General features: G+C 36.2%; 1 protein-coding gene across 1 annotated transcript; it reads left to right on the forward strand.

Annotated features, from left to right (window-relative positions):
* Positions 1 to 27,467, forward strand: CPA3 (carboxypeptidase A3). Its single transcript, XM_057737797.1, has 12 exons — positions 1 to 122; positions 1,218 to 1,298; positions 1,462 to 1,513; positions 3,255 to 3,379; positions 11,208 to 11,310; positions 11,420 to 11,521; positions 12,554 to 12,655; positions 14,010 to 14,120; positions 15,021 to 15,111; positions 16,115 to 16,305; positions 17,958 to 18,042; positions 27,280 to 27,467. Exons 1-12 carry the CDS (start codon positions 1 to 3, stop codon positions 27,465 to 27,467), a joined length of 1,353 nt encoding a protein of 450 aa, XP_057593780.1.
* The last annotated feature ends 255 nt before the right edge of the window (positions 27,468 to 27,722 follow it).

Here is a 27,722-nt window from a genome sequence, read left to right on the forward strand (position 1 = left end):
ATGAAGGCATTTGTAAACCCCTCCTCTTCCTTAACTGCGGGGTTGCAGCAAGGGGACCCTCTTGGGGGACACGTCATATTGCACATCTATCAGATGGAAAGGAATGAAGCTATCGCTGTGATGTACATATAACAAGGGCATCTCCCCAACATTATTATTTTGAAAATAAAAATATACAACTATGACTCTGAGAAGTTTCATGTATGACCATTGGTCAATGTGAAGTGGCAGTTTTAAAGGAAATTCTAGTAAGTTATCTGATTAGATAAATTCACTCACTACATTAGGTTACCTACAATTCTGGGCAAAGGTGTTGCCTTCTCTAATCCATAATTAACTGAGTTGTGTTCAAGATTAAAGACCCCTCCCCTCCGACACTGTTTAAAATGGTTTATAAATGACTTTCACTAACAACTTTCAAAACGCATTTACTGAGCACCTACAGCGTCTAGACCCTAAAGAGAGCAGCCAATGAACAAACACTTGACCAACCATATTATCTTGCCCTCTAAATCTCCTCAAGTTGCTTTACGAATAGGGCCTCCCTCTGAGGACAGAGGAAAGAAAAGGGGAAAGGAGTGCGGATGTGAGTAATTTAGCGATTTCTGTAATGTTTACTTCTTTACCAAGAGAGGTACCAAGCAATGATGGCAAAAGTATAAAATCTAGACTGAACATATCAAACAAAGTATTCTTAGTATATTCAAAATAATTTATAATTTAAGTGTTTTTAATTTAACAATTTACAACGTAGCTTCAAAAACATACGTTTTGCTATTAGGGACCAACCATCAAGGTTCTGTGGCCAGATATCCAAATTCATCTTGGGTTCCAAGTGCAAATTTAAACTAATTCTCTTCATCATTCAATTCAAGCATATGGTAGAGCAGTATTTTAGAACAAAGAACTGGGCTCAAATATCAACTCTGTGAACATTCTAGCTCTGCTCCCTTGGGCAAGTTATTTGCTAAACAAGGAATTTGCCTCCCATTCCATCTGTAAAATGGGTATTCCTAATTGTAAAAGGTGTATGAGTAGCATGGAATTCGCCTGTTGCAAAATGGCCATTTAGTGTTACTGTTGCCACCCTACTCCCACTCCCCTGCAACTAGAAAATATGGGGGGGGAGCATTTCATCCACAAGAACCCTAAGAGTAAATCAGCTGCTCCCCCAGATAAGAGCTGAGGCATAAAACTGGCAAAGGGTCTTGGGGCAGGCAAAGAAGAACCAAGCAGTTCATCCTGCCTCTAGGTTTGATCGCTACCGCCCTTGCAATTGCACCTGTCCGCTTTGATGGGTAAATCTCACTGTCCTGTGTTCCAGACTCCATGTGCGAAAAGGATTAAGAAAGCCTTCTTCGCAGTTCACCTTGGCTAAACTGCTATTTATTCTTCAAAACTCAGCTCAGGCAGCATCTGCTGGGGGAAGCCCTTCTCTGTTCATCAGCTCTCATGACCTAGTCTGAGTTGCCTACTGTGCTCCGAGAACACCGTGCGCTTGCCCCTGGCATTGGTCAGCATGTTGGAAGTGCATATGTGGCTCTGTCGCCCACACTAAACTTCTTGCTTCTCTTTAATAACCTCTACAACCCTGGCACCCGGCTTTACGCCCAGTGCTTAGGAAATGCTCATGGAAGTTCACTGAGCCCTAAACTCTTGTACTACATTACTCTGTTAGAACAGAGAAATTGCTACTGTGATTAGATGGCCCTGCCTAGCTCACCTTTAAACCACACTTAGACAACCTAGATGCCCATCAACAGATGAATGGGTAAAGAAGATGTGGCACACATATACAGCGGAATATTACTCAGCCATAAAAAGGAATGAAATTGAGCTATTTGCGGTGAGGTGGATGGACCTAGAGTCTGTCATACAGACTGAAGTAAGTCACAAAGAGTAAAACAAATACCATTTACTAATGCATATATATGGACTCTAAAAAAAAAGGTACTGATGAACCCAGTGGCAGGGCAAGAATAAAGACACAGACATAGAGAATGGACTTGAGGACATGGTGGGGAAGGGGAAGCTGGGACAAAGTGAGAGAGTAGCATTGACATATATACACTACCAAATGCTTGGTGATGACCTAGAGGGGTAGGATAGGGAAGGTGGGAGGGAGGCTCAAGAGGGAGGTGATATGGGGATATATGTATAAATAGAGTTGATTCACTTTGTTGTACAGTGAAAACTGACACAACACTGTAAAGCAATTATACTCCAATAAAGATCTAAAGGAAAAAAATTTAAAATAAATCATGCTTACATCTCTCACATGTGTAATTCATGCCGTAGCTTTTTGATCAAAATAAGCCAGTAAATATTGGTTGGTTCACAACAACCTCACACTGGCACATAATCAGTTGACCTAGAGGTAGAGTGGCAGCCAACCACAAAACAGCCCGGTAGACTTAGACACCCCCACAAGTTTGGCATGATGGGTGCCAAGTGAGCATTTTCTCTATATTTCCAAGTCTGGGAAACTATCCTTCATTTGGTTTCACAACTGAACATGATTTTGAAGAACAAGAATTGGAATCTTCTCAAATTATTTTAATCTGAATGCTATCTTTAGAGTCCCATTCACCAAATTTCTGAAATTCTCAGCTAGAGGAAGATAAAGAGAAGGCAACCAGCATGGCCCAGATGTCACAGCTTTTTCACAGTCTTCACAACACTCCCAATGGAGGACTGTCAGCCCCATTTTTTAGGGGCAAGGACTGAAACTCAAAGAGTTTTAGTAATTTGCCCAAGGACATACTGCTAGAAAAAATGACAGGGCTAGAGAGTATGCCTTCGTTGGACACAAACCTTCCAGGAATTCCAAAGTTTATAGGGACATCTGGTTCTGAGGCCTGACTCAGAAGCAGGGGCAGAGGAGGGAGATGCCTTATATTAATCCATATTCCCAATCAGAGACAGATGCTGTGGCTAAGTCAATTGTGAAACAACTCCAGTTGACCCCAAGGTGGTAGAAGCAAACACATTAACCAAAATGTCTTTTTGCATTTGTATATACTGTGTCCTAAAAAAGTGATCCGTACAATAGTTTTTTTCCCACTCCCTAATAGTCAACATTTCTTAAATATATTGGCAAAAAGCTCATAGGTTTATTAAGAGAAGAGTCTGTACTTCAGTCACATTGAACCTCAAATTCCTTTCACTGTGTATGACACATAGTCATTTCTTAATAAATATGTGTTGGGTGAGCAAATAAACATCTGTGACTAACACTGAACTCATCTCCAAAGCTTGACTTCTGGTATCCAGATGCCACCCACCACGTAGCTGCTAACATGATGGTGGATTTCCGAATTAGTGAAAAGGAAGCCCAGTCCATTCAGTCTGCCTTGGATCAAAATAAAATGCACTATGAGTAAGTCCTATGCAAATATTCAAATGTGTTAGAGACTCAAAATCTAGGAGTCTTGAAATTGAAAGGGAAGTAAAATTTTTAAATTGGGCTCCCAAAACTGAAAGCTCTACCTATGAGATAAAATTTACAGTTGCTTCCAAACAGACTATGGAAGCCCGCTTATAAAAGTGATGAGCTCCAACGTGGCCACTCAACTTCTATCTTACGTTTGCTATGATCTGCAAGAATGACAGTTACAACATCTGCCGTCTCTAAAAGCCAGCCCCTAGTAAGGACAGAGTGCACGTGAGCAGGCATGCATGCTTTGGTCACATTCATCACCCCTGACAGGTAATCAATCCAAGCTCAGCACTACTGATGACTACCAGTACCACATTCTTGTATTGGAATTCTTCTGATACACAGAAAGAGACACAAATAACAATGTTCATCCTTGAGTCAGAGATGCAGGAATGTAACATAATAATTAAATAATTCTTTATGAAAGAAATTCTTCCTCAGAGAAAGCAAAAGCAATGCAGTAAAATAAAACTTACATCTAAGAGGAGAGAATCCTCGAATGGCCAAAGATGTAGAAATAAGGCATGTGGTCCCATAGAGAAATAAGAGGAAATCTGAACTTACACCAACCATGAGTCGTGCACACACAGTCTGGGCCCTGGGGCAATGAATAAGAAGTGAGCCCAGAGACGAACATCACAAGTCAACATATAACGTAGAAAACAAAACATGTTTTTATAATTTAAAATATTTAACAATTTGATGTACTGAGGGGTCCTGTTTTAACTCCCCCAGCCCTTGTCATTCCAGCAGTCCCCTTTATTGAGACCCCCACCGCTCAAATCTGCCAAACACTAGTTCTTTCTTTTTGACTTGCTATTTCATGCCTCTGCTACCTAACTTAGTGCTGTAACTCAAAAGGCCTTCTACTTCTGGCTCAGACAAAGTTCCTAAAATGTCATATTACAGACCAGGATTTATTGCGGCTCATCATGACTTGACTGTATGTATTATATTGCTTCAATATTCCTAGTAAATGTAAATACTTTCAAATGAAGGAAACACATACATAGACAAGTAAACAAAAAATATTCTTGCCTGCGGCTTAATGGCTTTAAGTGATTGTTTTTATCACTGTCTTTATTTTTGTTGTTGTTTCAAGAGGGCTGTAAAACAAATGTAGAAGTTAATATACGGGGAGAACATATTCAAAATCAATTTATACCAGCATTTAAACCTTTTTAAAAATAACACATCGATATATGCTTTTCTATGATTTTATAAACTGTACCATTAAAATTAGAAATAGACACTTTATAAATACAAATATAAAATACCCCCAAGATCACAGAAATTAGTAGTGCATTATGGACTCTATGCTTATGCTAAGGTTGATATGACGTCTTGGTTCTCTCATCTAAAAGAAATCACCCCTCTACCCTATATACTCCCTGGTGACCGTGTCTCTTGATTTACTTCACAACCAGACTTCTCACACGTGTGCCTTGATTATTACAACCTTCACTTTACTTCATTAATATAAACCTGACCCAGATTCCTATGACCAACTAATTCTTACAATGTATTGAGCCCAAGCTAAAATACATTTTAGTCGGCCAACTTTGTATAATTTGAACAGCAGGGTAAAAATGAAGTAGTATGTTTCCTTAATATCCTAGAAATGTAGATAAGAAGCTACTTGTTTGATATTGAGTGTAGATAGTGCAATAAATCACTGTGACAGAAGACATCTAGGCAGGGGGTTTCTATCCTTCCATCTTATCAAAAAAATTCACACCAGCCCTTTCTCCTCTTTGGTCCTCTCCTAGCCTGGAACAATTCTGACTCAAACAGAAGTCTAAATCCAGATCCTCACAAATAGTGTGCTTTTCACTTTTTCTTATGCCAAATACTTCCTTGCTATCTACGTCAAGAACCAAAGTGTTAAACTACCTATAAAAATTAGTTTTACCTAATTAGGACATGATTTCTAGAAATTGATCCAAATTAGTCACAGTTGTGGGAAAGCCACATAATTAGATAGTTACCTTCCTCAGAAATATAAATATGTAAAGTGATCTGCACAGACAAGAACTATTTAAAATCTTGTCTCCAAGTACTAATTATATAGATAATTTTACTTGCATATTAATTATATGTGTTACTTGGTGCCAGTCAGTAACAGAAGAGGGTTCTAAGAACAGAAACATCTGGTTGGACCCAAACACCAGTCTGAATAAAACCACATTAAGAAGCTGGTTTGACACAACAATTTACTAAGACACCCTCCATTAGACAGTACATATAAACCACTATTTAGTTTAAAGCATCTCTGTGATTTTTTTTTTAATTTTCAAAAATTAAATTACCAAGACAGATTTTATTTTAAGTAGCATGTTTGCTCCCTTTCTACTTACACTCTTACAAAACCACAAAAGGCCAAGTCTAAAAAACAAATAAAATGTATATACTAACAAACCTGAACAGACTGGTTCAATAGATGTCTAAAAGAATGTACATCCGTTGGACTGAGTCTTAAAGGGTAGATGCCATATTTAATAAACTCAGCAGTTGAAAACCCTGGTGTTTTTACTATTTTTTTTTTATGTTTTTTACATTTTGTTTCATATTTTAGATACATTTTAGATTATCTCTTCTTTGATCAAAAGTTAAAATTAGAAAATAAAGAGTTGTTAATGAAAGGTAATTCAGGAAACAACAAATATAATAGTAAAACTCAAATGACATAAGTAAAATCTTATTAAGATCCACATAAGATTATGTGAGAAATGTGGAAGAGATCTATACCAAACTGATCAACACTTCATATCAATGTCTAATTACCTAATAATGTTCAGTCAGATGCAAATCCATATTCCCAAGTATATACATGGTCCTATAAAATAAGTATTTCAATCAAATAAGTCATTCTAATGTTTCATCCTATTCATTTTTCCTTCTGCTCCACATTTTTATATATTCCTTACCCAAGAATAAAATGGGTATGTTAATATCCAATACAAATGTCAAAGAGATGTCAGTCATGGTGGAAAGCAGAAGCGTGTGGTAGATAAGAATGCAGATTCTGGAGTGAGGGTGTCTGAATCTAGTCCCATTTAAACCACGCATTAGGTATTTAACATTGACAATGCGTTTAACTTCTCTCCATCTCATTTTCTTCATCTTTAAAATGATGTTTCATAGGGGTTTCATAAAGATTGGCTGGGGCCATAAAATTGTTTTTTGCCTGGTTCCGTTACTACTTTTATTAATGCAAGTGGAGGAAAGACCAGTTATACCTGTGCTTACGTTAGCGTGTGCACATACACACGTGCACACACACTGTGCAACAGGTGATAACTAGAGACTACCAACAACTGCACCCCTTCCCTCCTACTGAATAAATCAGTGCCTTAAAGTTTATTATCCAACACTGAGGAATGCCTCAAATGTTGGGGGAAATCCATGTCGATAAGTGCCAAGTATGATACAAGGTAACCCAGTTAGGGAGTTACTGGAAACTAATGAGATCCTGTAGAAACCTGAAATCATGGTTTTTGAGTAGACCCTATCCTGCAGGAATGTGGGCACGGGGGGAAGGCAGTCTAGACCAGTTCATAACACACCATAACAATGACTCTGCCTCCCTGAAACATCCTTCCCCACTGCACTTACACATGTGCACGCGCACACACACATACACACCCCCCAAAGTTGATGGTAGTCACATACACTGGCCCACAGTTCTCCATTCCCTCCTTTTTTTTTTAACTGAAGTACAGTTGAGTACAATATTATATGAGTTTCAGGTATATAGCATAGTGATTCAGTCTTTTTATAGATTATACTCCATTAAAAGTCATTACAAAATAATGGTTATAATTCCCTGTTCTGTATAATAAATTCTTGTTGCTTATCTATTCTTATGTATAGTAGTTTGCATCTCTTAATCCCATACCCCTATCTTTTCCTACTCCACATCCTTCTCCCCACTACTTTGTTTTTTAAATCTGTGAGTCTGTTTCTGTTTTGCTATATATATATTTGCTTGTTTTATTTTTTTAGATTCCACAAATAAGTGATATCATACAGTATTTGTCTTTCTTGGTTTGACATCTCACTAAGCATAATATTCTCTAGGTCTATCCACTTTGCTGTAAATGACAGCATTTCATTCTTTTTTATGGCTGAGTAATACTCCACTGTGTATACATACCATGTACTCTTTATCCATTTTTCTGTTGATGGACACTTGGGTTGCTTCCATATCTTAGCTATTGTAAATAGTGATGCTATGAACATTTGGGTGCATGTATCTTTTCAAATTAGTGTTTTGTTTTTTCTGGATATATACCCAGGAGTGGAATTGCTGGATCATATGGTAGTTCTATTTTCAGTTTTTTGAGGACTCTGCATCCATGGTGGCTGCACCAATTTACATTCCCACCAACAGTGTACAAGGATTTCCTTTTGTCCACATCCTCACCAGCATTTGTTATTTGTAGACTTTCTGATGATGGCCATTCTGACAAGTGTGAGGTAATATCTCATTGTTTTGACTTGCATTTCTCTAATAACTAGCAATATAGAGCATCTTTTTTCATGTGCCTGTTATCCATCCATATGTCTTCTTTGAAAAAAAAATGTCTATTCAGGTCTTCTTCCCACTTTATGATTGGATTATTTTTTTTCTTTATAATTGAGTTGTATGAGCTGTTTACACATTTTTGGATATTAGTCCCCTATTAGTCCTATCATTTGCAAATATTTTCTCCCATTCAGTATGTTGTCTTTCTGTTTTTTGGATGGTTTCCTTTGCTCTGCAAAAGGTTTGAGTTTAATCAGATCCCATTTGTTTATTTTTGCTTTTATTTCTTTTGCCTAAGGAGACAGGTCCAAAAAAATATTGCTACAATTTATGTGAAAGAGTGTTCTTCCTATGTTCTCTTCTAGGAGTTTAATGGTTTAAGGTCTTATATTTAGATCATTACTTCATTTTGAGTTTATTTTTGTACATAGTGTGAAGAAATGTTCTAATCTCACTATTTTACATGTAGCTGTCCAGTTTTCCTAGCACCACTTACTGAAGAGACGAGACTGTCTTTTCTTTATCGTATATTCTTGCCTGCTTTGCTACAGATTAATGACCATAGGTGCATAGATTTATTCCTGGGGTCTCTATTCTGTTCCATTGATCTATGTGTCTGTTTTTGTGCCAGTACTCTACTATTTTGATTACTGTAGCTTCGTAGTATAGTCTGAGGTCAGAGAGAGTGATACCTCCAGCTAACCGAATCCAACAACATATAAAACGGATCATACACCATGATCGAGCAGGATTTATTCCAGGAATGCAAGGATGGTTCAATATTCACAAATCAATCAATGTGATACACCCCATTAACAACAGCAAGTATAAAAAATCACATGATCATCTCAATAGATGCAGAGAAAGCATCTGACAAAATTCAACATCCATTCATGAAAAATCCTTCCAACAAAGTGGGTATAGAGGGAATATATCTCAACATAAAAGCCATTTATCACAAATCTAAGCTAACCCAAGCTAGGCAAAAAGCTGAAAGCCCTTCCTCTAAACTGAGGAACAAGACACAGATGTCTACTCTTGCCACTTCTATTTAACATAGTATTGGAGGTCCTACCACCATAAGCAGACAAGGGTAAAAAATAAAAGTCATCCAAAGTGGAAGGTAAGAAGTAAAAGTATCACTATTTGCAGATAACAAGATACTTTACATAGAAACCCTAAAGTCCCTACCCAAAAACTATTAGAACTAATACATGAATTCAACAAAGTTGCAGGATACAAGATTGATATGCAGAAATCTGTTGCTTTTCTATACACTAATAATGAACTATCAGAAAAAGTTAAAAAAAATTCTGTTTAAAATCACATATGCCTTAGAGGTCCAGGACAGGGAGAGCGGGAGGGAGTCGGCCGGAGGGAGGGAATATGGGGATAAATGTATAAATACAGCTGATTCACTTTGGTGTACCTCAAAAGCTGGTACAAGAGTGTAAAGCAATTATATTCCAATAAAGAGCTTAAAAAATAAAAAATAAAATAAAATAAAATCACATCACAAAGAATAAAATACCTGAGAATAAACTTAACAAAGGAGGTGAAAAACCTATACTCTGAGAACTATAAACACTGATGAAGGAAACTGAAAATGATACAATCCCCATGCTTTTGGATTAGAAGAATTAATATTGTTAAAATGGCCATACTAGTCAAAGCAATCTACAGACAATGCAATCCCTATCAAAATACCCATGACATTTTTCACAGAACTAGAACGAATAATCCTAAAATTTATATGTACTCACAAAAGACCACAAATTGTCAAAGCAATCTCCATTCCTTCTTTGCTACTCTCTAAAAGCAGCAGAAAGAGGGAGCCTTGAAATTGTCAAAACAGGATTCATTTTGCCTCTTCTCTGAACTTACCCACTACCTGATCTTGGGACTCAGGCTTCCCGGAGAGCTGGTCAACTGGGAACAAGCCTCAGTAGACTAAGAAGACTAAAGATCTGACAGCAATACCCAGGGATTTCATTCCTTGTGATGGAGGCACTATTGTATAATGGTTCACAGCTAGAGTACTAAAGTCTGACATCTCTAGGTTCAAATCCCAACTTCTGTATTTTAGTCATATCAATGTTGAAAATCTACCTAACCTCTATAAAAATGGGAGTTATAATGGAACCCAATTAATAGTGTTGGTGTAAAGATTAAGTGATAAAATGTAAATATGCTGAAGAGAGTGCCTGGCACATAAGAAAGACTCAATAAACATTAGCTATTTATATCATTAAATTCTCAGGGATACTTATTTATCCTTTCACCTATATTTAGGAATAATTTTTAAGAAATTAAGCAAATCTTGGTTTTTTAAGTAATTTGGTTTCATCAACTTAAACCTGGTTGCTTGTGAGTGGAAGGGCTCATGAAAATAACATCTGGCCATAGTTCTTAATTTCCAGCCTTAGGCTGAATTTCTAACCCCTATCAGCAACAATCTGGCACCATTCTCATGTCCTCATGAAGCTGCATTTGTGGAAAGGTCCTATTTCAGCTCACATTATTTTCTTTTGCTGCTGTTATCACAAGAACTAAATTGATACGTGTAAGTCTAAAAATACTCTTAGATATACAAGCTTCCTGTGACTAATTAATAATGCCGTATGTTACAAACCAACCTCCGTAACCATAAAAATCTCTCTTTTGCCTGGTTCCTCTACTTCATTTAACGCAGGTAGAGCAAAAGCCACATGCCCTCTTTAGAGCTTAAGACAATTAATTATGTCCGTAGGGACAACCCAAAATATAATTTCCAAACTTCTCAGACTTCGTGTGAGTTTTAGTGCAATATGCCCCACCTTGTTGTCACATTTTTTTTCCTCAGAAATCCCAGATTCACCTAAGTCAAAACCAAAGCACACAGTGAGTTAGATATAATATGCATAATAATGTGCTTGTCTGTGATGTTAACAGGAATCAACATTCATGAGCAGTACTTGGTCTCATGTGCTAAATACACTCTAACTAGGAGTACACCTCGTTTATGTTCCTCCTCTAAACTCAGATCAGTCGATCAGCAAGAACAGCACAGCTCAAGATAACTGGGAAGATCGGGAGCCAGACATATGACACATCTAAAAAACATGGTTGGAGAATAATGAAGAAACAGGGTAAACTTGATCTAAGATAGAGATGAAGGAAGAGAAAATTTCTGCAAATGAATGATAACTGTTTTTTCTTTCTCCAGTAAAGGTGTATTTTATCATCCCCCCTGTCAAACAGAATCTTGATTCATGATGTACAAGAAGAGGTTGAGAAACAGTTTGATGTCAAAGAAGATATCCCAGGCAGACACAGCTATGCAAAATACAATAACTGGGACAAGGTATAGTATAAAATGCCTGGACTTCCAAAAAGAAAAATGTTACCCTCAACATTTGTTGTCATTTAGTTTTCTTTTATTCTAATCTCTCAAAATTGGTTTTGTTCTTAAGATTGTTGCTTGGGCTGAAAAAATGGTGCATGAGCATCCTAAAATGGTCTCTCGTATTAAAATTGGAACTACTGTTGAAGATAATCCACTGTATGTTCTCAAGGTAAAAGTAACTTAAGAAATACTGATTCTTACTATCGTTGAAAACTAATGAATTTAACAGTTACTTTGTGACACAACTAGCTAATGTCTAGACAATAAAAAGTCTTATTTCTTTGAAGATCATATAAGCTCTAGACATCCATTCAAGAATAGAAGTGACAGGTAGTTTCAGGTAGAACCAAGAAGTCCCTAAATAAACCACCTGACAGACACAGTGGACAAAGCCAGGCAAGTTTCTTATGCCATATCTTTGTAACAAGAGTTTAGGATGTCCCTGGTGTATGTTTTCCATCCATTAAAAAATTGAGTGAAACTGATGACTAAATGTCAGGAAGAAAAGAAATTTAAGAATCATATAATCATAGGATCCCATTACAGTAAGTGGGGCACTTCAACTCTGTGTTGATAGGGAATTCCCTTCTATGACCAAGCTGCAATTGCCATTCAGCTCCTGCTGGATTTTCGTACGTCCAAAGACAGTGCTCTCTAAATCATCCCCTTAATACTGAGATGCCCTTCCTTACCCTGAATTCCCATCCATTCATGCTCTCCAACCACTCAAAACAAATCTAAATTCTCTAAAGTGACAGTTCTTCAAATATCAGGCCACTAACCCTCCTCCCCACTGCAAACACAACTACAAAATCTTTTCCACTCCAGGCTAAACATCAAGTCTATGAAGAAAAACAAAAGGAAATGGCAGAAACAGAAGCAACTTTATAATCTGTTTCTCAGACTAAAGGATGTTAGCAATAAAATAAGAAAAACAATAGATTGTGATTTTTTTCAAACCCTAAAAGCATCTTATGCTAAGAAAATTTTTTGAAAAATATACTATGAAATAGGTTAGGAATTGTGTATTTTAAGGATATGTGCCATGGTCCTCCCCAAGAAAAATATGTGCGTACATAGTTACTCATTCAACAGGAGACAGGTGAAAGAACTGCTTTGAGACTACGAATGAGTTATTGGACAACAAGAGATCAATGTGTGAGTTCATGTAGAATAACATCTCAGATTTATTTTTTAAAAGATTGGGAAAAAGAATGAAAGAAGAAAGGCTATTTTTATGGATTGTGGCATTCATGCACGAGAATGGATCTCCCCAGCATTCTGCCAGTGGTTTGTCTATCAGGTAAACTAATCGGAACATTCGCACAGTTCTCCTTTGATTGTCAAGGCTCCAGCACTTCACTGAGTGGCAACACCCCTTTACAAATGAGTGCAGTTCCTCTTAACTGGAAGAGCCCACATTTGGTGCTATCAGGAAATAAATGCTCTGGATTTTACTCATTGTTGAGGTTTTTATAAAATTGACACCTTGCTTCAAACTTCCTGAACTCCAGCTGACAGTTTATAAAACTAAAAAAAAAAAAAAAAAAAAAAAAAAATTGGGGCTACAATATGGTTTTTTTCCTATAGTTGAGTATGAGAGATCTGAAACTATCTTTATACTACAGCCTAGAAGCTTGGCCTTTCTTCAGTGAGCTCAATGGCACAGAACATTAATTCCTGTTTAGATATTTAACTGGCTACACACACATTTGGAATTTTCATACTTAAATTCCTTTCCAAGTGAAAAATAACTCGCTTTTTTAAAAAAGTAAATCCAGTTTATAAGTTTGTTGTTCCTCTCAGTCTATTTCTATTGTATTCTGACTCCTGCTGTCTTTTAACTTCCTCTTTTCTGCCAGCTTTTGCATACATCATGCTGCTGGAATATGACATCACAGCTGCTTTCAGGGCAAGGATACTTTTCACTAGGAACGAATCTGCCAGTAGAACTGATTTATCCCTGCAGTTGTTTTAGTTCTTCCATCTGAGAGCCAGGAGCTCCACTTACTTAAGCCATAAAGGAACACACGAGATAGGGCTACAAGAAATATCTTGGCTCCAGTACAGATATATCTGGAAGAGATTTACCAAGGATAATGGGAGATTTTAGGTAGCCATAGAAAGTCCAGATAGAGAAATTTCCATCTGATGTGAGAAAACAAGTTGATTGGTCAATCTAAATGCTCTCATTTTTTATTAATAGTGTTTTTTCTTTAATCCTACTTATAATTAATTCATGAATCCTCCCCAATATTTATATATTCCTATGCCTACAAATTCAATCTATATTTCCCTAAAGATGTAAGGGAAAGAATCTATTTAAAACAAGTTGTACGGCTAATTTTTCACTTGGTCTCCATTTTTTCTATGAAATGTATCTTGCATGCTACATTTGGAATGCTACAAGTCTTGATAATTAAATGAGCCTTTAAACAATATTCAGTTCAATTAATTTCACTAATCTGAATAAGTGTCATTTTTTTTCTGTCATCTATATGGGTCATTTATCTTTATGCATTTTAGGGGAAATATGTTTGAAATATGTGACTTGGGTAAATGACTTAAGGAATGGTAGTCATTACAACTATAACCACAGCTTTCCACATGGTAGCTAAACTTTATACCAATAGCTTAATTTTTTCCTAACACTACAGGCAACCAAAACTTACGGTAAAAACAAAATTATGACCAAACTCCTGGACCGAATGAATTTTTATGTTCTTCCTGTGTTTAATGTTGATGGATATATTTGGTCATGGACACAGGTACTGCTCTGTAGTCTCTTGTTTGCATTTAGATAATATATTACTTACTGACTTTCATGCTCATTGATTATTACACATTAAGTTTAAGGTTTGTTTAACCAGTTGATTCCAATTCAGAGAAGCATGTTTTTAAAAACTCAGTTTCAACTAAGGAAAGCATCATTTCCAGGTTACGCAGGAGTCCTTGAAATAATATGAAATTTCTGCTGCTGAAGCTAATAATGCAGAAAAATGAATAAAGCAGTAATTATAAAGGAAATGTATGTTATACAATATGGCAAAGTATTTCTAGCTAAGAATAAAAGTCACTTAGAGACATTATAAACATACTGACTTCAAAACAAAAGTCATCGTATTCCATCAACTTGGGACAGAATTTGAGGTGGAATAATTGTATCAAAAAATAAATAAAAGAGTGACACAGGTATCTGTCTTTGAGAATTCTTTATGCCTTGCTGTTGCTAAATAAGACTAATTTTGAGAATTCAGACAGATACTATCACAAAAAGTTTTTTTCTAAAAATTATGCTCCAACAATCACAATTTGACCTGTATTATATCTGAATCTGTAAATGGTAAAAGATGTAACGAAGTTAAAATTCAAATTATAGGTAATTTCAGAACATCACTGATCATTTTTTAATACTCAGAACTAATCAACAGTTTTTAAAACTAACTGAATTTTTTATCAAGGCCTTAGAATATCAATATAAAAATAATGCTTCTGAAAACATTACAAGTTATAAGAAAAATATATTTTTTTCTTTATAATAATGGGTCTCAGGTTAACTGGATAAATTTCAAATAAAGCTGTAGACACCTGCAGGGAGAATCTTAGATGATCAAATTGAAAAATGCAAACTGATCTTGTGTAAACACTTCCATCATTCAATCCTGCAGGACCGCATGTGGAGAAAAAATCATTCCAAGAACCAAAATTCCAAATGCATTGAAACTGACCTCAACAGGAACGTCAATGTCTCATGGAACTGAGTAGAAGACAAGATCTCAAGAAAAATGGCCATAAAGAGTGTTTAAGACACCAAATTTAGTTAAACTACCTCCTTATTTCAGTAGAGATAGGTATTCCCTAAGTATTAATTTTCTAATCTAAAAAATGAAAGATAAGCATCACTACCACAGAAGTGTTATGAATGTTTTGTTGAATGGGAGGAAGTAGGGGGTAGGACTGTTCATCAAACCAACTCTAAGTTAATATATCTAGCTTGCTAAAAATCAGGCACGATTTAGAAATTCAGATAATCTGAACAGAGATCTCAGGCCCCTCCTCTTCCTGATCTGAGAAAATTTGAGCAATACCAGTGGTTAGAACAAAGATACAGGTAGTTTTTCAGATATGTAAAGAAAAGAAACAGCTGGGGCAAAGAAAGTGAAAAGGTTGCATGGAAAAGCAATGATAAGCAGAGGCCTGCTACATCAGATGATACTGCAGCAGCTACACAAATATGACTTTATCATTACATACATTCAAGGAAAAATTACCACTACCCCAATTCATAAATTTCTTCATCTAACTTTGTTGAAAATACCCCCTCAGCAAGTAATTCTGTTCTACCATGATGAATATGATAATACCATATATCCCTAAGTGAAATTTGCCTACTGAAACAGGTTAAAGAAACTCAGGCTCAAAGAAGGTAACTTACACCAGTCTCCGAGTTAGAGCTCAAGTTAAACTGGAACCGACTCCAGGCCCTGGGCTGCTTCTGATGCGTTATTTCTGTGACCCTGGGAAATGGAGGGAAAATAAACAAGGCTAAGAATAAGAACACTCAAGTGGGCTAAGTCTGTTATACTCTGAGTTACATGTACAAAGTCAGTCTGCAGTGACTGTGGCACCAGGGACACTGAGGCAGCCTTGTAAACCTGGGAGACTAAAATGTTAAAAACACTTTGTGAATCCATGTCAAAAGAAGTAGGGGCTGTACCGATGGGGGGCAGATTCTGGTCTCATCCCTCCATGTCTTCTGCAGCTTTCCCTCACACCAAGGACTGGTGTAAGGACATCTATCGGGGCCCTGCACCAGAGTCCGAGAAAGAGACCAAAGGTGTCACTGACATCATTCGAAGCCACCTAAAATCAATCACCTTCTATTCCTACTCCCAGATGCTATTGTTTACCTATGGATATACATCCACACCGCCACCTAACCATGAGGACCTGGTATGTAGGAAAAGCTCATGGTTTATGCACTGACACCACCACTGACTTTCAGTCTGTTCATCATTAACAACTCAGGTTATTTTGAAAAAAATTTCACATTTTAATACCAAAGAAGAGAACTAATGAAGTTAGAAACAAAATCATAACCACAGGTTAATTTTTCATGTTATAAAAGTATATAGATAATAGAATCTTTTGATGTGATTCTAGGATAAGCCAGTATCAAGAAAGGTGTAGGCTACCAGAGTAGAATTCCATTACTACACAGATGGTTGTGTAGTTAAAATTTCCATGTGTCATAACATAAAACCATACACAGCAAAAGCCTAAGACAATAGCAAAGACATCTGTTATTCCTGTCCCCGAGACCCCAGATTTAAGGAGAGCCATTGTATTTTTAACCTCCTGAACAACTTGGAAATTATATTAACTCTTTTACTAAACAGGGAAAGAAATTATGAATTTTTGTGAAGCTGCTGCACTAAAAACACACTCTTTCCAAAACTATGATCCACTTTCCTTTCTATGAAAACTAATTTGATTGTTAGCTTTAAAAAAAAAATTTCTACATATTAGGGATAAATATTTCTAATTGCTATAGAAGAAATAAAGGCTGTGATTCAAATACTGCCTCACAAATTTTTCTTTTAATTTCTTTGAGGTTACAACTGTCATTCTGACTTTAGTCAACTGTTGTCAGCACTCAACTCTGAGCAGGAGCAGAGGTTTGAATCAGTCATCAAAACCTTCTGTGTATATACAGCAAATATACAAGTACTATGTGGCCCATAGAGCCATTTACTTAATTAATCTAGTTGAGAATCTGAACCCATGAGTTTTTATTAATTTATGCAAAGGCACAGCAATGCAATTAAGTCTACCCTTAGGAAAGTGGTATTATGGATTAAAAAATACAAATATACAAAACAAACCACTTTGAGTAAAGTAAGCGTTCTTACATAGCAACTAAATTGACTAAGAAAAAAACTTGTTGGTAATATACATTACACATACATACTGAAAAAAATCTTCACTTAGAGTACAAAAACGTTAGTGACTATATTCCATTAAAGTGAATTCCAATAATCACCCCCATAGCACAAAACACTCATGTGTATTAAAGGGCATAAGCTGCCACTCAAGAAGAAAAACTCTAATTTAAGCAGAAGTACTTTAAAGAGGAGTCTACCACCTTGCTTCTCTTGGCATACTAAAATCATATGTGGAGAAACACTATGGCAGTGTGGAACCTATGAAGACCAAGGAAGGAGGAACGTGGCAGAAACTGACTTTGGGAGAGACAAATATCTGAAGCCAAAAAAAGAATCTGAGAGGAAAAAGAAAGAATATGCTTTTTTAGAATGAAGGTCAAAAGGCAAAAAGGAAGAAAAGGAGAGAGGAAACAGGAGTATACAGAAAGGGTGGAAACACAAGATGAGATATGACATTACTATATATAACTGATTTCCCATTTAGAAGGCCTCACAATAACACTATGTATATCCTAGTGAAAATAAATTTCTCAATCATTTATTTTATTTTGATCTTCAAATGCCAAATAGCCAGTAAAATTGAATTTTTTTCAATCCCCAGTAAATTAATGGCATTTACAAAGTATCCTGTTACTCCATTCTAACTTCCCTTCTTTCTAGGCCAAAGTTGCAAAGATCGGCACTGAACTTCTATCAACTCAGTATGAAACCTGCTATACCTATGGCCCAATAGCATCAACAATTTGTAAGTTTTTTCTATTATCTACTGTGACATTTTTCCAAATTCTCTTTTACAGATAGTAAAGAAAATTATAGAATTTGTAAATTAGAATTAGAACATCTGGAATTGTTAATTTAAACTTCAGTTTTAACAGGAGATTCTGAATTATATGTGATTCTAGGAGATAGATTTCACCCTTTTGAGGGGATAAGATTTTTCTAAAAACAAATTATACTGAACTTTTACAAGCTTACAAGATCAACAGAAGTAGTTACATGAAGACAAATTTACAGTTTAATTCTTTCACCATTCTGTTCTCTACCACCACCACCACCATTTTATCCTCACAGGAACTAACAAGAATTATTTAGGGCAGAGTCAAACCTTCTTTTTTTTTTTAAACCATTTAACTTTGACTGGACTCCTTCTCCCTTGGCCTTGTCCCTATGCAAGTACAGTGTTTTCCCTAGCTCCTGGTGGGAAAATGGGCAGGCCAACAGTTTCAGCCACTGTGATCATGTAAAACCAGTCTCTCGTCCGTTTCACCAACCCCTTCCTGTTGTGTTCAATTAAAATCTATATGGTGGATTAAGAAAGGAGGTCACAAGGTCCTAGTTCTGTTGCTTTTGTTTTAATGTCTCCGCACCACTTCTTAATCTTCACTATTTTTAAACTTTGCATTTTTTAATTACTGACAGACTTCTTACAAGTCAGGCACTGTGCTTAGCCATTGATTTTCACAATCTCAGTTACTCCTCACAATATTCTGTGAGGTGTGCAGTACTTGTAACTAGCTACTAGGAATCAATCCCAGGTTGTAACAAAACCGAAGTCTGTGATCTTGACCATTGTGCATACTGCTTTCCCATTTGATTTTTCCAGCTAAAATAACCAGGCTTTTCTATTTTCAAGCAATAAAAAGAAATTCATTTAGTTTTCACCAAAGATCATTAATTCAGACCCTGGAAAGTGAGACCATTTCTCCTCAGATCCCAATGATCTTAGTTTGGAAATTCTTTAGTAAAAATCTCCTTTTCTCCAAATTATTTCCAAACTTAAGTTCCTGGGCCCAAACTTTACGGGAAATTCCAATGAAACCATTTACAAAACCTTAACTTCCTAACAAAATTTAATTCCTCAAAAGCAAGAATTACACTTCAGATTTCCTCTCAGATCATAATAATATCAAGTACAGGGCATGGAATAACAGCAGAATTAATTCTCATAAACTTGATAGATGAAAATGGTGTCCTGACTTGTCCAAAAGGAGTGAATGTAGATTGAAACCACAAAAAAATAGACTTGAATTAGCCTGTATCACTCTCTAGAGCCATGACATCCAATATTTTTAGCATGAAGACTGTTTAACTTTTAAACATTTCATGGAACAACTCTCCACCGCCAAACACAAATGATTATTTCCATGATACTTTTAGACTGTGTGGATTGAAAAAATAAATATGCCCATCTGTGGATTCCATGCAATAACCCTACCTGGCCAAACCTTACAAACTGCTTCCCTAACCCAAGCTGAATAAACTGTAACTAAAAGTCTATACCCTCAACAATTGCTATGGAATTTGAAAATGCTGTAGTAATCACAATTTGTAAAGCCTATTTACTGGAGGTTTCTTTGGTGGAATTAGAAAAATGACTTCAAAAAACAGACAAGTTCCATTCCTAGAGAACATTCATCAGCAATCATGTATCAACCAATTGTGTGCTTTAAAGGGCTGAAGAGAAAGTACAGTGACACAGCCAATCACCAGCATCCAGATAGATCTGCTGCAACATAGCCAGGCCAGGGGTTCATTACACATACAACTGGATGACAACACGATTTCAGCTACATGAGTGACAAAAGTAAGCAAAGAACCAAAGGACAGGTTAGAACATCAGTTTAAAATGGCAGCTACGTAGTGGGAACTGAGAAATAGCAGGGCCAGATAAGCCACCCAGATATGATGTAAGAGTAATTCTTACATCATAAGGAGAAAAAACACACAGATATTCTTGGTAGCAAAGAACAAAAGGTTACAAACAGGAACAAACTTTGTAAATGGCGGCTAGTGCATCAAAAGATTATTACTCTCACACTTTCCATATATATATATACACACACACACACGTATGTATATATGATGTATATTTGCATACATATGCAAATTATGAGCATACTAGAGCTATGTATTTGCATTGCATCACAATCATTTAATAAGCAAGAATTTATGAAGCACCTACCTAATAGTCCAGCACTTGGAGCTTTGAGAGAGAGGTGAGAAGAGTGAAGACACAATAACTGCTTTCAGAGTTACATTCTAACTGGGAAGAGGAGGCGACCAAAGATAACACAGCTCCATACTATCATGTGTCACTTTCAACATGGGAGGATAAAGAGAAATTACTATTCTATACAACTGTGTAGCAGTATTTAAATTTTTTTTTTATTATAAGATTTTTTTAAGCAATTCAGATTTAGAAAGAAATTGCCTCTTCCATACGGGGCTGCAGCAGCTTGAGAGATGTTCAAAACTTTTAGGAGTGACTGATTTAATAAAGCATCTGATTAAATGTTAATCAAACATTCATAAGAAGCAGGGGGGTAACAAAGCGGTTGACTTGGTAAGAATAGAAAATAGGAGCATCCCACGATTACAGTTTAGTCATTCCAATATCCTGTCACTTAACAAGTTCCAGAATTTGGGGGAAGCATCTAACACTTTTGCATCTCTGATTTAATGGAGACAGAAGAAAAGGACTGAGGGAGCATTTTTAAAACCCAAATTGTGTAGAGATCTCTGATATTCAGAAAAACATAAATATGTTTGCAATATGAACCTAATAAGGAAATAAGTTAAAACTATAAAATTTGAAACCAGGAGGAAACTTAGGAAATGATACAATTCATGGTTCTCAAGTCTGACTTCCAATTAGCATTACTGAGGAGCTTTTAAAATATGCAGATGATCAAGTCCTACAGAGATTCAGATTGCATTAGTCCACGGTGGGGCCTAGGCACTTGAATTTTTTTAAAGTGATTCTAAAATGAAACTAGGATTGAGAACCACTGATGTAAGCTAAATTCCCCATTTATAGACAATGAAATTGAGACATAGAAAGATTTCATCACTGAAGGGCAGAATAGGATCAAAAATCAGCATTCCAGACCAAAGTGTATACCAACTACTTTGCCATGAAGCAGCAATATTCAGATGGTAGAAAAATTGATATTAAAACATTGTGAAATGCTTATATTTGCATATTGACAGCATAGCCAATCCTTTACCATCTTAGAAATAACTGAACATGGTACCTAGTTAACAAGAATAGTTCACTGAATTGATAGGAACCGAGTACTGTAGCTTGTATCATTAATGTCTGTCTATGGATCACATCATGAGCTAAAAAGTAATTTCAAAGTGCCTTTCTTGTTGCCTTCCCCACACATCAAAGTTGCTAGCTCTACTCTTGCTTCTCAACTCTGTACTGTTTTCTATACTTTTTACCACTCTACGTTTTGAAAAGGAGAAAATCAAGACCCTGAATTGGTAGCTCAATACCCACTAAGAGACATGCAAGCTGAAATTATACTAAGGGCAACAGAAGTGCAAAGAAAATATTTCAGTTCATGCCCATGCATCTCTAGCTTCAGCTCTTGCTTCAAATAGAATTTTCACTCTTGTTGACATAAAAGTGCATGTTATTATGTTTAATGCATATTGATAATATTTTTTTAAAAACATACAAGTCAAGTCACCAGTGTCACTTTACATGGATTTCTTTGGGATGAAATGAGATTGTTAGTTCAGCTCAGTTTTATTTTGACTTGTTTTGATTGTATTACAGTGAGTTCTGTGCACTTAATGTGCCTTGAAAGGAGTAGAATTTTTTTCTTATCGTCAATATTTTAAGAAAATGGTAACAAAAAAATTTATCTTGTAGAACTCAATGAAGACTCTATTAAAAGGACTATAGATTGATATGTGGTAGGCAGTACAGTACAATGGTTAGTCACACAAACTCTGAAGACATGCAGCTTGGGTTTGATTCCTAACTCAACCACTTACTAGCTATGTGTCCTTTTTTTTAATTGAAGTATACTTTATTTACAATATTATATTAGTTTCAGGTGTACAGCATAGTGATTCAGTATTTTTGCAGATTATAGGTTGTTATAAGATAATGGCTATAATTACCTGTACTATACAGTATATCCTTGTCACCTATCTATTTTATATTTCTAGCTATGATGTCTTTGACTAAATTTCTTAATCTCTCTGTGCCAAAATTTCCTCTTCTGTAAAACAGCAATTGGTACTTAAATCATAAGGTTGTATGAAATGAGTTAGCATACATAAAGCACTTAGAAGAGTGCCTAGTATTTATTTAGCAAGTAATTGTTATATTTTATAAATACATACACATATTTAATGGGTACAGATGGAGATAAATAAAACGCTAAGTAGCATGTTCAACAAATTAAGTTGTATAATAATATATTCTTACAAGTAAAAAGCTTTCAGTGTTGTATTTATTATATGTCTTAATATAGTTTTTGTTTTCAAATTTAAGGTTTCGAAGATACAAAAAATGGTATCATAAAAAAAGTATTACACTCAATAACATCACACAATTATGAAAAATCACAAATCACATAGATTCTCAATCATCACTATTAATCTTAATGAGAAATTTCACATAAAGTAAATCTGTCAAAATGGAATGTCCATGATCTTTAACTCTTTAAAATCATAGCCATTTACTTAACTGCAAATGGAGGGCTGGTACAGCTGGAAACTGGCCACATATACTGAAACGCCTACCACACTCTAAATCATCATGCAAGACAGAATTCCTATTTACCGTACATCCATTGCTACAGAACTCTTACCTTTATGTTCTTTTTTCCTAATGTACTTAAACTCAACTCTAGCTAAAAACGGCAGCCTTCTTGATCACTAAAGCCAGTATATTTATCTCCGCTCACGTGTTCCACAAACTCTCTGCAACACTGAACTTTTTGATATACCCTCTTCTTCTTGCCATTCCCTTGGCTTCCTTGACAGCAAACTCACCTGGTTTGCCTCCTCCTCCTTCCTTTCTACTCTATCTCTGCTGACTGCTTCTAACAGCAGATATTTTCCCCAAAATAGCTATTACACAGATATTTCACAAAGTTCTTGCTTCAGGGCCCTCCTCTTCCCTCTGCTTCTTTCCTTATCAGGAAAGTGCTCTCTATCCTCACAGGCTGGAGCCTGCATTTGCCACCTAGCGGCGCCAGGTGGCCCAGCTAAGAAATCACTTTTCACCCATGCAGCAGTCACCTGCAGGGATCAGAGGGAGCCCAGCCGCACTAGGGGAACCAACTAGACGAAAACAGCAACGCAGACTCTGAAAACTATATTGACACTGGAACCAGAAGTCACTAAAGAAGACCAGGGCCTGCATGCTAAACCTAAACAGGGTGACTGCCTGACAAAATAGATTTCCGTTAAATTTTAAGATTTAACATAATAGTCAAAGTGTCTAGGATACAATCAAAAATCATATGCCAAAAATGAAGAAAATCACAGCTGGAATGAGAAAAGACAATCAACAGAGGCCAACACTGAGATGATTTAGGTGTTGAAATTATCTGACAAGAATTTCAAAATCTTCATCATAAAAATGCTTCAGTGAGCAATTACAGATAACCTTGAAACAAATAATACAGAAAATCTCAGCAAAGAAATGCAAGGTATAAAAAGGAAGCAAATTATAGAACTGAAAAACACAATAACTTAAATGTTAAAAAACTCACTGGAGAGGATCAATAGCAGAATGAATATAATGGAGGATCAGTTAACTTGAAGATAAAACAACAGAACTTACCCAATCTGAAGAGAGAAAACAAATTGAAAAACTATATGTATAAAGCCTAAGGGGCCTGTGGCATAATAACAAATGATCAAATGTTCATATCATCAAATTCTCAGAAGGAGAGAAGAGAAAGCATAGTGTTGGAAAAAAATATTTAAAAAGAAATAAGGACTGAAATTTCCCAAATTCCCTAAAAGACATACTCAAGAAACTAAGTGGACCACAAACAGAATAAGTTCAAAGAAACTCACATCAAGCCACAGCACAATTAAAGTTCTAAAAACTAAAGACAAAGTAAAAACTCTTGAAAGCAATGAGAGAGAAGCAATCTAGAGGGGGAAAAACAATTCAAATGACAGCAGATTTCTCGTTTGAAACCATGAAAGGCCAAAAGGAAGGGATAAAATTTTTCAAGCGCTAAAAGAACCATCAGTCATGAATTCTACATTCAGCAAAAATATCCTTCAGAAATGAAGAGGAAATAAAGACATTCTCACACAAAGGAAAACTAGGAGAATTTGTCACCTGCCAGACCTACCCTTTAAAGATGGATAAGGAAAGCTCTCCAAATAAGAAAGAAATGATAACAGAGGCTTGAAACTGTGGAAAGGAAAGAAAAACAATAGATTAGGGAATGAAGGAAGGAAGGAAGGATAGACTATCTTTTTCCCCTGAGAGTTGAATCAAAAAGTATGATTCCATCTGATGTTATGTTTAATATACATAGAAAAGTAATCAAGACAACTGTATTTTAAAAGTGGGAAGGGGAAAAGAATCTAAATGCAAGTAAGATTTCTATATCTTACTTGACATGACAAAACACTGATACCAGTAGACTATGATAAGTCATGTATGTATATTATAATACACAGAGTAGCCACTAAGAAAACTATACAAATTGATATACTCAAAAACATTATTATAAATAAATCAAAGTGGAATCCTAAAAATATTCATGTAACCAAGAATAAGACAATAAAAGAGAAATGGAGGAATGAAAAACAGAGGGAACAAACAAAAATCAAATAGTTAAGATGGCAGATTTAAGGTATATCAATAATTTACCTAAGTATATTAATTAAAAGACAGAGATTGGCAGAGTAGATTAAAAAAATATGATTCAACAATACTCTGGCTACAAGAAACTCAATTCATACACAACAAAGGTTGAAAGTGAAAGGCTGGAAAAAGATACACCATGCAAACATTAATCAAAGGAGGGGTGGCTATATTAAACATCAGATAAAGTAAATTTCAGAACATAGAAGTTTGCCAGAAACAAAGAGGAACATTAATGATAAAAAGGTCAATCCACCAAGAAGACATAATGATCCTGAATGTGTGCAAGTCATTTTCACCTATGATCCTTCCATCAATAATTTCCAAATCCATATTCCCAAGCTCCTTCCTCCATGGCACAGTAAATCAGAGAAAGGTAGCAGCGACGCCTGGCTTTCATCAGCCTCCCCACCCTCCCAACTCACGTGTCAATGCAGGACTGAGGCTTCACATATCCTTCTGCGTCAAACACTGTATTTGGCAGGTACTGTGCACAGGACTGAGGGGGAAAGGCACACACACAGAGACCGACTATTGCCTCAGAGACCCTGCACAAGTCCCGCCCATGGAGTCCCCACTACCTTGTACCCCAGGGCTGTACATGATTCTTCCATTCTGCCAAGGCTTGACATCCGACCATACTCATCTGACTGCACCAGCCCACACAGCTCCCCAGTGTTCCACCACCGGTCCCCAGATCCCTAGCAGGAGGCGCCAAACACCTGTCTGACTGATGCTAAACATGTCATTTTGTCTTCCTTCCTTTATCCTTTCTTTTCCCCATCACTACTCTCTCCGAGTTCCTGTTTATAACATGTGGGTTTTTTCCAGCTACCCAGATTGAAATCTCATTTTCATCAAATTCTGTGACTCTTCCATGCCAATGTTTCTTACATAGAGCCCCGCCAATTCTATTCCAGTGTGGTGACTCTACACTAGTTCAGGCTTTCACTTCACAGTACCCCCTAACTGTTCTCTTTCCAGTGCTGTCCTAAGTACAGCACTGAAATGGCTATAACTGCTTCCCCAAATAAAACATCTTTCCTTTCTTATCAGGTTTTCTGAGCTTTGCCCACAAACACTTACCGCTCCATTTTCCAGTCCAATTGGATCTCACTGGTCCCTAAAAATGCCTCCAGGCTTTCCATCTTTGTAGTTCACTGGCTGGAATGCCTTTCTTCAGTCTCCACCTGGAAAAATACTAGCCTTTCTTCAAGGTTTTCCCCAAATACAACCTCTATCATGAAGGTGGTATTTGAGCAGGTATTAAGCATGAAACACCATCCTCCTCACCAGGCATAATCTCTTTCTTCCTGTAAATCTTCACAAAATACTGTACCTTTCCTATGGTACTTTTATATTCTGCCACGTATTTGCATATTTGCATATTTGACTTCTCTCCCCTCAACTGTAAGTTCCAAAGACACCAATAACATCTTCGTCTTTGTACCCTTGCACCACGCACCCTCCACAGTGCCAAGTAAAGTGCACTGTGCATATTAAAGGTTTAATCAATATTTTTTGAATAATTTTAAAGCCAACCCTGTCTCTCTCTACCAAAATATTCCTTCTCTTTTCATCATAGCTTTGAATCCTTATCTTTCAAACCTAAAATATGTTAGTATCAGTTAAACTCATTACTTTTCCTAAAACATAAGTAATTTTATATACAAAAAAGTTAGTTTTTCTATTATGTAAATCAAAATATACATAAATGCATTTATATACATTTGTACAAACCTTACATATATAACCTCTAGATGTTTATATTTTTGATTTTTTGACAAATAACATTCTTAGTAAAATTTCACAAAAATTGACATGGAAAAGTTGGATTAGGGGATTAAATATATCCTTAAAATAATTGATTTACACTTTCTTGGTCTTTTAACTATAAAATAGTTTATCCTAGCAACATGAATGGGAAGAGACCTGAACTATTAGAAAAATGTAATTTTGCATAGCTTGAATGTATAGTTCTCCTTGGTGGGTTTTCAGTGACCAGTGACCCCTCCTCAGCTGGTCTCCTCAGCTGTTTGCACTTGCTCAGACCACCTCCCTCTACGACAATGTACACCCAGAAGACAAACTCAATTTAGACTCAAAATGATCCAAGCAAAATACAATTTTGAAAATGCAGCACATATTTAAAATGTGTGGTGGATTCCAAAGCCATGATTATTTTTCACTCGACACTATTCTATGCAGACACTACTCCCATTCATTACTGCAATTAACTGTACATATAATTATTTTTATTGCTAATTTTACACCAGTGAATTTCCATTTCAAAAAAAGTTAACATTTGTTTCTAATTAAATATTTATTGCTTATATCTTACAGACCGGACATCAGGTTCTTCTTTAGACTGGGCTTACAACCTGGGCATCAAATACTCATTTGCCTTTGAGCTCCGAGACAAAGGCAAATTTGGTTTTCTCCTTCCAGAATCTCAGATAAAGTCAACTTGTAAAGAGACCATGCTAGCTGTCAAATTTATGGTCAAGTATATCCTCAAGCATACTTCCTAAAGAACTGCCCTCTGTTTGGAATAATCCAGTTAATTCTTCCCGTGTCTTTCACTAGAAAGTCAATCTTTGCTTATTGCTAGATGTGGTTTGCACATCACCTGAATAGGTCCTCTCTTGCTCACTTAAGTCCTATGTTATTTCTTTTTGCTTTTATTTACTCTCAATAGCATCTTAACAAATAGCTTTAGGTGAAAGTTTAACCACTTTAAGTTGGAAGCCAGCACAAAGTATTATTTTGAGTATTTTGAAAGGTGA

This window comes from Hippopotamus amphibius, chromosome 6 (genome assembly GCF_030028045.1).
Source record: "Hippopotamus amphibius kiboko isolate mHipAmp2 chromosome 6, mHipAmp2.hap2, whole genome shotgun sequence".
In the NCBI taxonomy this organism is placed as follows: Eukaryota; Metazoa; Chordata; class Mammalia; order Artiodactyla; family Hippopotamidae; genus Hippopotamus; species Hippopotamus amphibius.

Coding starts and splice junctions, on each gene's coding strand:
- CPA3 (XM_057737797.1), top strand. CDS start 1: ATGAAGGCATTTGTAAACCCCTCCTCTTCCTTAACTGCGGGGTTGCAG. Junction 3,380..11,207: donor CAAAATAAAATGCACTATGA/GTAAGTCCTATG, acceptor CCTGTCAAACAG/AATCTTGATTCATGATGTAC. Junction 11,522..12,553: donor ATCCACTGTATGTTCTCAAG/GTAAAAGTAACT, acceptor ATTTTTTAAAAG/ATTGGGAAAAAGAATGAAAG.